This window comes from Schistocerca gregaria, chromosome 8 (genome assembly GCF_023897955.1).
Source record: "Schistocerca gregaria isolate iqSchGreg1 chromosome 8, iqSchGreg1.2, whole genome shotgun sequence".
Lineage (NCBI taxonomy): Eukaryota > Metazoa > Arthropoda > Insecta > Orthoptera > Acrididae > Schistocerca > Schistocerca gregaria.
The window spans coordinates 131,767,260-131,779,759 of record NC_064927.1 but is presented as its reverse complement, the minus strand read 5'-3'; the positions used below and the strand labels follow the sequence as shown (position 1 = coordinate 131,779,759).

The following is a 12,500-nucleotide window of genomic DNA, read 5'->3' as shown; positions in this document are numbered from 1 at the left end:
TTTCTCAGATATTTCTTTCTCCAATTATGGTCTGTGTTGGTACTAGTAGATTATTAGAGTTCTACTTAGTAAATCTACAAAGCTGCAACTTGTTTCCATATTATTTTTAGAATAAATACAATGATGTCGAAATCAAACCGTTGTGATATCTACTTACTGTGTGAGATCATTTAGTACTTCGTGTAATCGTGAAAGATGTAAAGTTTGTTTTGGTTGCCGATTTGTGTTTTGTGTTATCTCTGTGGATTCAAGGACTACTTTGTGCGTCAATAAAATACAAAATAATGATAATAACATTGCTGGCTTAAAGAGTTTATTTTCGTTGTGGTGGAGTAATTTGACTGGATCGCTAAAGCGCCTGTAGACGACAGGATCAAACGACGCCGACCGACTGACCGAACTACTCACCAAGATTTGACCGAAGAAATACACACCAATCTCTTTGACTTCCAGTCGTGGGTTTAGTCTGTGGTACGGACTGCGGTATTATAATCCTCGTATACTCTCTGCTTGCCTAGTGTGCCCATTAAAGAAAAACATACTGTTTATGGGTAATTGTTCAAATGTGAGTGAAATCTTATGCTAAGGTCATCAGTCCCTAAGCTTACACACTACTTAACCTAAATTATCCGAAGGACAAACACACAAAGCCATGCCCGAGGGAGGACTCGAACTTCCGCCGGGATGAGCAGCACAGTCCATGACTGCAGCGACCTAGACCGCCTGGCTAATCCAGCGCTGCTATGGGTAATTATTATATAGTAAATTTCAATATTTATTTCAAGTTGGCTCATGTGTTTAAAAAACGAGGTGACAAAAGCGGTTTGTAAATGGTCAAATTCACGCTACAAGCTCATAAAAAAGATTTGCTTGACCACTTAAATTGTAAGAAGCGTGTACAGACCCTCAGATATTCACAAGTTGGTTGCAGCAACTCAAAACTAACAGCATTTTGTTGTGCGAATATTCCTAGAGAGAGAAAAGTAACAAGTTGGTGGTGGAGGATTTGATTGTGGAGCATTGTTCGGTATCAGCAGTAGACCATCAAGATTCTAGGTGACCTGTTGCCAGCTTTGAACACGTCATGCTACAACGGAATAAAACTGCACCTTATTAAATGTGCGGGGCTGATTAGTGTTGTGATTTCCAAGCATCTGCTAGGTGACCTTCTTGAAAACAGTGGTGATAGTCCTTATTTGATGAAGAAAGATGAAAGTAAGTCTAGTGATATAAAAAAAAAATGTTGTACATCATAGTGCGTTATTTTAGCCAAAACAACTGATACATTTAGGAAAACATATAGCTACAGATGGCCTTAATTGATGTAAGTTGGTTGATACAGATGTGGACGGCACTAATGCTATGTTAGAAGAACAGCACTCAGTCCCTTTAATTTTTAAGGACTCTCTACCTCAACTTACCATATTGAATTTTTTCACGTAGGTCGTGTCTTGCCACAGGTAACGCTAGGAAGGAATTATAACACTGACATTGCAAGACATTCTCATCCGTTAATAACACATACTAAATAAAGAATTTTAGCACTACAGAGGTGAAAGGTACAAGAACAGGTGAGCTTGAAGCAATGAATGTAGAATTGTCTATGTATTTTTCTTGTCTTAGTCAATTTACCACCTGGTTTTATTTATATACATACGTCGAAAATTAGAGTTGACACTCGTAGTATAATACTTTGGTCATTTACTTAGTTCACCAACTTACAAATGTGCTATAATATGAAACATTCTTAATGTGGTTTATAAGAACAAGTTCATGGGAGCGTTCTCATCAGCAAATGAAAATTTCAGTGTTTTTCTAACAAAACTTGGTTTCAGTACGTTGTATTCGATTAACCCTCACAATGTCAATGCATTTACCATAACTCACGTTATCCAGTGCGAGGCAGGTACTTTCTACACACCGTAAGAAAATTAAATATAATAAAAATACATTAATAGTTTTTGAATTACATTAACAACATCCATTCTAAAGATGTACTGATGTGTAAGTATGATCCAGAACCCGATAATAATTTTAGCACATTCTTAGCTAATTCGTGTGTACTTTCAGTAACGTTTGCTATGACCTTTGTGGCAACCACAAAAATTTTAACATTGCAAATATCCTTCATTATTGTTTAATTTTACTCTCAAATCACTTTTTAAAGAATTATTGGTTTGTTAAGTAACGTTCTGAACCTGTAAATATTGAATACGACTTTCATCGGGGAAAGTGACATCTACAAATGAAACTTACATTTTTGAGTTAAGTTTAACTGAAAAATTTAAATCTGTATGGAAGCCGACAGAAAACTTCATTAAAAATGAGAGTTTTTTTAAAAATATTTAAATATTAAGAAGCTAAGTACATCACAATATTTTCGAAAGGTGGAGACAAAGTACTTCCCCCCCCCCCCCCCTCTGGTATTGAGTGGTTAATTAAAAGAAACAATAATTTCCACCAAAATGTTAGACATCTTATGTATTTCTTATGCACTGAGCCATAATCATTTGGAGAGACATGAGACTTTTCATTCTGTGTTAACATTTTTGATGACATTGCAACGAAGCATCCGGTTTAGATCATGCAGCCGCTAATAACAACGGTTTGTAATATTACTACGAGATCAGAAGCTCTACTTGCATTAACTGCATCCAGCAGAACTTCAGGTACTACTGCAAACAGACACATTGATGCTAATGCAGGGGAAATCCATAATATGATGCTACCTTTACTGAATGTGGATTTACTCTTAGTGTCATGTACTGCTCTCTGGGATACTAAACCAGGCTTTTTATAATTACTTTCTGCTGTGGCCATTACTACAATCAAACTGCACAAGTATTTACGGTGATATTTCACTTATCTACCACACACAGTTTCAACTATGGCATTTCAAGATTCTGAGAAACAGTGTTGCGCGATATTCATTGTATGTCCCGGAATTGCAGGGCAAAGGTGTAGGTTTAGTCTCAGTAAAAGACTCACCGGCAGTGACACATGTGAGCTTCAGCAGTAAGTTAATATGCTGTTCTTTTAGAGACGGCTCACACTCGGCTACTGTAGAAGAACACACAAATGGCTCATTGAACGTTTGTTTGCAACAGGCGACTCTCCCTGTATTGGATTGAGGGTTGACAGTCTTCCAATGGTTTTCGTCTGTGAGGCCTTGTTGTGCCAGACTCTGTAGATATTTCTAATTATGTTTCACTTATCTTTAGGAAACGAACTGCATTGAGCTTGTTTTTCAAGTGTGTTAGTGGATAAAACTGTTGCGAAATTATCAGAAGCACCAATATTAAACCTGCAATGAGAAACAGTACTGCAAGTACTTGTAGGATTATTGGACCCTCATTCACCGCCACCTTTATCAGAAGCATCAAACCGGCAGGATAAGGACCGATAATCTGAAAAAAAGTAAATCAGCATTTGTGAGACAGGTATGTATTTCGTAGAACGTAAATATCAGAATTAAAATTTACGAGGTGCGACAATAAAGTAATAGGACTCATTTTCTTTGCAAGATGTGGCAAACCTGCAGGCTTGTGTAGGCACAATCCCTTTGACCTTGGTCTATAAGCTGCTTCTAGTCTAAGCGGCACATCGATGCAACTGCTCAGTCATGAGTTGTGCTGTAATAAGTTAACACATGTCTGTGTCTCTCGTCACGGAAATGGAACTGCATAATATAGAGCACCGCTATGCCATTCCTTTTTGCATTAAATTGGGTGAATACGAGACGAAAACTTACGGTAAGTTTCGGAAGGCTTTTGGAGAGGAGGTTATGTCAAGAGCTCAAGTTTTTCGTTGGCATAAAATGTTTAGTGAAGGCAAAACGGATGTTGAAGATAAAGACCGCAGTGGACGACCATCAACTTCACGGATGGATGTCAATTTGGCCAGGCTGTGTGAACTCGTAAGATCTGATCATAGATTAGTTGTGAAAATGATTGCAGAAGAACTGAACATAAATCGAGAAACGGTTCGTCTAATAATAACTGAAGATCTTGGTGTGAGAAGACTTGTACAAGAATGGTCCCCAAAAATCGTAATAAGCCATCCCACACTGCACTGTCAGTACAGCAATCATTAATCTCAAAACAAATTTTAGTACTACCACGGCCACCCCATTCACCAGATATCGCTCCATGCGACTTTTTTCTATTTCCAAGAGTCAAAACGGTGGTTAAGGGACACCACTTTCAAACAACAGAAGATGTCCAAAAAGCTGTGACGAGAATATTACAGAAGATGAGTTCCAGAAATGTTACCATGAATGGCAGAAGCGCTGGAAAAAGTGTGTGCAGTCAGAACGGAGCTACTTTGAATGAGACAACACTAAACTTGACTATAACGCTAAGCAACTTTTTTTTCACATCAGTCTCATAACTTTATTGTCGCACCTCGTATGTCTCGAATTTTCTCTGACTCTATATAATTTGCAAATTTGTGATTTGAGAGATGCAGTTAGTATGAAATGTTTTTTTGCAGTTGTCACAGGGCTATGTGTAAAAGAAATCTATCTCACATTTGGCAGTCCGAACTGGCAATGGTTGCATCGGAAAGACATCAACAGCTTTAGTCAGTGACGGTAGTATACACTTGGAAACATTACCATATCAAAGTACATAAGATCGAAATGTACCACAGTTATTCTGTCACAGTAAGAAGTGCCACTGCACTCCGCACTGCAGCAGTATAAATTAACGAGCCGAGGAAATACGCTGCAAATTACGCTGTTCTCATAAAATTTTTCATTTTGATCCAATATTGTACACTTTGTTAGAGTGTAACCAACGATTTTGCCATAACTACAGAAAAGGGGAGGAAGGAAGTGAGTGTGGCTAAGTGAAAAATTCTACAGTTTACGTTAAGTATCGGCAATATTCTAACAATCTATGAATCTATTTAAAGAGAAATACAACAATTCATCACACAGAAATCTTGTATTTAGTGAACAAAGCACTACAGAGTATACTTGATCGTTTTACTCACCGTCTCATACCATAATATCGGCAAAAACATGCCATGGAAAGCAGAAATACTTTTCATGCTGCTCGTTCTTGCAATAAGGTTAATCTGTATTTTGCAGTTTCCTTGAATTGGCAGTCCCAAATCCTGCAAAATTTCGTTAAAAATGTAATATGTACGTATTACATCACGTAACAGGTAAGTCTTGCTGCTTCGTCCTGTCATGCATTTTCATTCATCCGCAACTTAAAATACATTCTTTTAAACACAAAAGCAACTAAGAATTACATAACATTCGAAGTCAAACAGATCTATAGTCTACAAGGTGCTCATCCTTAAAAGAATGTAGGGCTATTCTCGTTTCCCACAGACTTTATAATACTATCACTAAACTGGTTACAAATTTTGATTACAATTTTTTATACAGAATGGGCTACTCAAATTTGTTTTCTCCCAAATAAATTTTGATATCATAGAAATATTTGAAGTCTCATTTCTGTTTGACTTACAGAGAGCTCTTAAATCGTAAACTGAATTTAGTAGTCTAATTAACTATTGTGATACATATATCAGTTTTGTTCCTCAAGTGGAACTCTTGAATTAGACAGTTCATCTTTAACCACTATATGTCAAGGTGGGCATTATGTTACATGGGTTAATTTTTCAATACACTTCCAAACATCTGAAAATTTTTAAAAATGGGACCAAGTCTTTAAAATGTAAATTAACACGCTTCCTTGTAGTGTACTTTTGTTAATCATCACAGGAGTTCGCAGCAGCTTAGAGGCATTTCAGTTTAATGTGAGTGTCATTTGGAAATAGTATCTAAAATTATTAGTGTCTGCATTTTTTCAACATCTTTTGAATATGTTGTGACTCGTTCCTTCAACGAGTACCTTTGCCTCACACAGTCACTCGAATACACCAAAAATAAGCTCATGAATAGTATTTTTGTAATTCTGACAAGAACTGACATATACAAATGCATTTAAAAGAGAGTTGTCTGTTTTTAGATGTACATAGCGGACAAGCAGCAAATTTATGCCTCTTTCGACAGCATGCTGCAGTATTTCGTAAATGTATATTATTAGTTCTCCAAAGGTTAAATACTTTGAATTTCACTGTACTATTTACTGGTGGTAATAATACACTGAGTTTACAAAGTCATGTGATATCGATGTGGTGGTGGCAGTATAGTGCACACAAGGTGTAAAAGGCATTGCATTGTCGTAGCCATTTTTACACAGGTGATTGACTTGCAAACGTTTCCAATGTGATTATGAATACACGACGGAATTAAGACTCTGAAAGCGGCATGGTAATTAGAGCTAGAGTAGTTGGAGCTAGATGCATTGTAAATTCCATTTCGGAAATCGTTAGGGTATTCAGTATTCCGAGATGTAAAGTGTCGAGAGTGTGCGTGGAATACCAAATTTCAGCATCACCTATCGCAACGGACTAGTGTTCGACGGTCTTCACTTAACGACTGAAAGCAGCGGCGTTTGTGTAGAATTGTCAGTGCTAGCAGACAAGCAGCAATGCGTGAAATAACCGAAGAAATCAATGTGAGACATACGTATCCGTTAGGACTATGCGGAAAATTTGGCACTAATGGGCTATGGCAGCAGACGTCGACACGAGTGCCTTTGCTGACAGCACGAGATTGCTTGCAGCGCCTCTCCTGGACTCGACCGTATCAGTTGGACTCTAGACTGCTGTAAAACCGTGGCCTGGTGAGATAAGCCCAATTTCATTTTGTAAGCGGTAATAGTATGGTTCGCAGATCCCACGAAGCTATGGACAGAAGTTGTCAACAAGACACTGTGCAAGCTGGTAGTGGATCCATAATGGTGTGGGATGTGTTTACATTGAATGGACTGGGTCCTCTTCATGTTCAGATACGTGGAGACCAATTGCTGCCATTCATGGACGTCATGTTCCCAAACAAAAATGGGATTTTTATGTGTGTCAGTGTGGCATGTCACTGTGGCACAGCTGTTCGTCACTGGGTTGAAGAACGTTCTGGACAATTTAACAGAATGATTTGGCTACCCAGATCACCCGAAATGCCTCCCATGGAACATTTGTGTGACATAATCGACAAGTAAGTTCGTGCACGAAATCATGCACCTGTAACACTTTCGCAATTATAGATTGTCATAGATGATCAGTATTTCTGCAGGGACTTTCACGAATTGTTGAGTCCACGCCACGTCGAGTTGCTGCAGTACGCCAGCAAAAGGAGGTTGGACACGATATATTATGACGAGACATGCAACGGTTTAGACTTCCGTCCATCCTTTTCTGATGATTTTTGCAGCTGCTGTAACCGCAGTACGCCTTTGAGGGTGTCACAATACGAGTCCAGCACTGTGTTTCTCCTTCAGCGTTACCAGCTATAGTATTGTCTGACGCTGTCAATGTAGGTAAAATTTATGTTATTAATCTGTTTTATCCTACCCCCATGAACCATGGACCTTGCCGTTGGTGGGGAGGCTTGCGTGCCTCAGCGATACAGATGGCCGTACCGTAGGTGCAACCACAAGGGAGGGGTATCTGTTGAGAGGAAAGACAAACGTGTGGTTCCTGAAGAGGGGCAGCAGCCTTTTCAGTAGTTGCAGGGGCAACAGTCTGGATGATTGACTGATCTGGCCTTGCAACATTAACCAAAACGGCCTTGCTGTGCTGGTACTGCGAACGGCTGAAAGCAAGGGGAAACTACAGCCGTTTTTTCCCGAGGACATGCAGCTTTACTGTATGATTAAATGATGATGGCATCCTCTTGGGTAAAATATTCCGGAGGTAAAATAGTCCCCCATTCGGATCTCCGGGCGGGGACTACTCAGGAGGATGTCGTTATCAGGAGGAAGAAAACTGGCGTCCTACGGATCGGAGCGTGGAATGTCAGATCCCTTAATCGGGCAGGTAGGTTAGAAAATTTAAAAAGGGAAATGGATAGGTTAAAGTTAGATATAGTGGGAATTAGTGAAGTTCGGTGGCAGGAGGAACAAGACTTCTGGTCAGGTGACTACAGGGTTATAAACACAAAATCAAATAGGGGTAATGCAGGAGTAGGTTTAATAATGAATAGCAAAATAGGAGTGCGGGTAAGCTACTACAAACAGCATAGTGAACGCATTATTGTGGCCAAGATAGATACGAAGCCCACACCTACTACAGTAGTACAAGTTTATATGCCAACTAGCTCTGCAGATGATGAAGAAATTGAAGAAATGTATGATGAAATAAAATAAATTATTCAGATAGTGAAGGGAGACGAAAATTTAATAGTAATGGGTGACTGGAATTCGAGTGTAGGAAAAGGGAGAGAAGGAATCATAGTAGGTGAATATGGATTGGGGCTAAGAAATGAAAGAGGAAGCCGCCTAGTAGAATTTTGCACAGAGCACAACTTAATCATAGCTAACACTTGGTTTAAGAATCATGAAAGAAGGTTGTATACGTGGAAGAACCCTGGAGATACTACAAGGTATCAAATAGATTATATAATGGTAAGACAGAGATTTAGGAACCAGGTTTTAAGTTGTAAGACATTTCCAGGGGCAGATGTGGACTCTGACCACAATCTATTGGTTATGACCTGTAGATTAAAACTGAAGAAACTGCATAAATGTGGGAAATTAAGGAGATGGGACCTGGATAAACTGAAAGAACCAGAGGTTGTACAGAGTTTCAGGGAGAGCATAAGGGAACAATTGACAGGAATAGGGGAAAGAAATACAGTAGAAGAAGAATGGGTAGCTCTGAGGGATGAAGTAGTGAAGGCAGCAGAGGATAACATAGGTAATAAGATGAGGGCTGCTAGAAATCCTTGGGTAACAGAAGAAATATTGAATTTAATTGATGAAAGGAGAAAATATAAAAATGCAGTAAATGAAGCAGGCAAAAAGGAATACAAACGTCTAAAAAATGAGATCAACAGGAAGTGCAAAATGGCTAAACAGGGATGGCTAGAGGACAAATGTAAGGATGTAGAAGCTTATCTCACTAGGGGTAAGATAGATACTGCCTACAGGAAAATTAAAGAGACCTTTGGAGAGAAGAGAACCACGTGTATGAATATCAAGAGCTCAGATGGCAACCCAGTTCTAAGCAAAGAAGGGAAGGCAGAAAGGTGGAAGGAGTATATAGAAGGTTTATACAAGGGTGATGTACTTGAGGACAATATTATGGAAATGGAAGAGGATGTAGATGAAGACGAAATGGGAGATACGATACTGCGTGAAGAATTTGACAGAGCACTGAAAGACCTGAGTCGAAAGAAGGCCCCCGGAGTAGACAACATTCCATTAGAGCTACTGACGGCCTTGGGAGAACCAGTCGTGACAAAACTCTACCAGCTGGTGAGCAAGATGTATGAGACAGGCGAAATACCCTCAGACTTCAAGAAGAATATAATAATTCCAATCCCAAAGAAGACAGGTGCTGACAGATGTGAAAATTACCGAACTATCAGTTTAATAAGTCACAGCTGCAAAATACTAACGCGAATTCTTTACAGACGAATGGAAAAACTGGTAGATGCGGACCTCGGGGAGGATCAGTTTGGATTCCGTCGAAATGTTGGGACACGTGAGGCAATACTGACCTTACGACTTATCTTAGAAGAAAGATTAAGAAAAGGCAAACCTACGTTTCTAGCATTTGTAGACTTAGAGAAAGCTTTTGACAATGTTGACTGGAATACTCTTTTTCAAATTCTAAAGGTGGCAGGGGTAAAATACAGGGAGCGAAAGGCTATTTACAATTTGTACAGAAACCAGATGGCAGTCATAAGAGTCGAGGGGCATGAAAGGGAAGCAGTGGTTGGGAAAGGAGTGAGACAGGGTTGTAGCCTCTCCCCGATGTTTTTCAATCTGTATATTGAGCAAGCAGTAAAGGAAACAAAAGAAAAATTTGGAGTAGGTATTAAAATTCATGGAGACGAAGTAAAAACTTTGAGGTTCGCCGATGATATTGTAATTCTGTCAGAGACGGCAAAGGACTTGGAAGAGCAGTTGAATGGAATGGACAGTGTCTTGAAAGGAGGATATAAGATGAACATCAACAAAAGCAAAACGAGGATAATGGAATGTAGTCAAATTAAATCGGGTGATGCTGAGGGAATTAGATTAGGAAATGAGACACTTAAAGTAGTAAAGGAGTTTTGCTATTTAGGAAGTAAAATAACTGATGATGGTCGAAGTAGAGAGGATATAAAATGCAGACTGGCAATGGGAAGGAAAGCGTTTCTGAAGAAGAGAAATTTGTTAACATCGAATATAGATTTAAGTGTCAGGAAGTCATTTCTGAAAGTATTTGTTTGGAGTGTAGCCATGTATGGAAGTGAAACATGGACGATAACTAGTTTGGACAAGAAGAGAATAGAAGCTTTCGAAATGTGGTGCTACAGAAGAATACTGAAGATAAGGTGGATAGATCACGTAACTAATGAGGAGGTATTGAATAGGATTGGGGAGAAGAGAAGTTTGTGGCACAACTTGACTAGAAGAAGGGATCGGTTGGTAGGACATGTTTTAAGGCATCAACGGATCACAAATTTAGCGTTGGAGGGCAGCGTGGAGGGTAAAAATCGTAGAGGGAGACCGAGAGATGAGTACACTAAGCAGATTCAGAAGGATGTAGGTTGCAGTAGGTACTGGGAGATGAAGCAGCTTGCACAGGATAGAGTAGCATGGAGAGCTGCATCAAACCAGTCTCAGGACTGAAGACAACAACAACAACAACAATCTGTTTTATTAGTCTGTGTCTCATGTCGTAGGATTTTTACACACTTAAATGTTGTTGCTAATAATACCCATCATAGTGCATTACTGTAATTACAAAAGCATTCTTTTTGTGTCTCTTAGACCAGTGTCAGTATTATCATTACTAGTGGAATCTAGTTATCAAAAAAAGTAAGAAAAAAACTATCCGTCAAATGCTTATTATTAAATAAAATAAACTGACAACACCATTATAACTATAAATACTGTCGTTTAATGCTTATGGAATGCAATATCTTCATATATATTATGTCATCATGAAACTGAATGTTTTCTAAGTATTCGGGCAGTTCGTCTTACCGTTAAAACTGAGAAATGTGACTCGTGCTTCTCTTTGTCTGGAGAGAGCCCATCGATAGCTTGTAGAAGACTTTCATCTCCGTTCAGGAAGTGGGGGTTAGATATCGCAGCTGGGACATCTGCAAGAGTAAACAAACCACTGTCATTCTTATGACTCAATGGTGACATAATACGTCATGGCAATAACACATTGTTTTATTTTTATAAGCGAATATGAGAAAATCTTTAAAACAGTTTCGTCAGATAAACTGCTCTGTAAAACTTATTGATGGGTTCAATAAAGTTATATAACATATTATCTGGACGGTGGACATAAATGAAAGCGTGGGAGCATTTTGCCAGAGGGTTCCCAGTTGTGCACAGAAAGTTGGGCGCCATATGGCCCGAGGTACGCGTGACTGTACGTGCACCATAGAACCATCCAGCAGTTGCCATCCCATCACAGAAACTTCTTGCCAACCACGTGCCCCGCGCTGGAACAGGTCTCAGAGCATCCACTGATTTCCGTCGTGTTCACACACCCTTTTGTAATGTCCAGAGGACCGTCATCAGTCTTGGTGGCTTCAGTGTAATCATTGTCTTCTAATAAAAGTGTCATTTCAGTTCGCCTCATGGCCTATTTCCTTCAGTTACCTTCTGCACTACACTCCAACAGTTCTTTCTGTGTATGGTCCAACTTTTCTCGAGGTATGTTACTTGCCAGTGACACATCATGTGAAAATTACTTTCGTTCTTAACCTCTAAATGGCGAAGCATGCTAATAATTTGTTCATGAACATGAAACAAAACGGTACATCGAAAAGCGAAACAGGAAAGGCAGCTTAGTAATTAAATACGAACTGACAGGTACCTCTGCAGTTTCCTCAAGGAACTTTGTCATTTCGTAGCGTTAATATTCAAAACAGATTCTGTAGTGAAGTGCAGAAAAAGTTTCGCAAGGTTTAAAACAAGTTTCTTACATATTTAATCCACGAAACTAGTCGCCACCAGAGAATCGTTCGTCTTAAAAATTCCCGTCAGCCATTTGATTGGAAACGTCATGTTTTTTACGGTGCATTAGAGAAACGACGCTTGTGAAAGAATTGATGAGTCTAGTTAGTAGATGCGTATTAGATTTGAAAAACACTCCATATTATTACTTTTGTTGTTGTTTCCAGTCAAAATACGGGTTGCGCGTAGCTCTCAACATTATTCTGTTCTGTGCAAGACTCTTCATCTCCTAATAACAACTGCACCCTACATCCCTTTGAATCTGCTCTATGTATTCATATCTTGGTGTCTCTCTATAATGACCCCTTAGACTTCCCTCTAACGCTAAACTGACCATCTCTTGAAGTCTCACAACGTTTCCCATCAAACGAATCCTTCTTGCCGGCCAGGGTGGCCGAGCGCTTCTAGGCGCTACAGTCTGGATCCGCGCGACCGCTACGGTCGCAGGTTCGA

General features: G+C 39.4%; 1 protein-coding gene across 1 annotated transcript in view; it reads right to left on the bottom strand.

Moving 5' to 3' along the window:
* Positions 1-1,606: 1,606 nt before the first annotated feature.
* LOC126284691 (lysosome membrane protein 2-like) overlaps positions 1,607-12,500 on the bottom strand; it is a 75,524-nt gene continuing 64,630 nt past the window's right edge. Inside the window, exons 8-10 of the mRNA XM_049983814.1 lie at positions 11,058-11,176; positions 4,996-5,118; positions 1,607-3,407 (exon numbers count right to left, since the gene is read on the bottom strand). Coding sequence (XP_049839771.1) covers positions 3,201-3,407; positions 4,996-5,118; positions 11,058-11,176 — 449 coding nt within the window. The 3' untranslated portion in view covers positions 1,607-3,200. The remainder of the gene's footprint in view (positions 3,408-4,995; positions 5,119-11,057; positions 11,177-12,500) is intronic.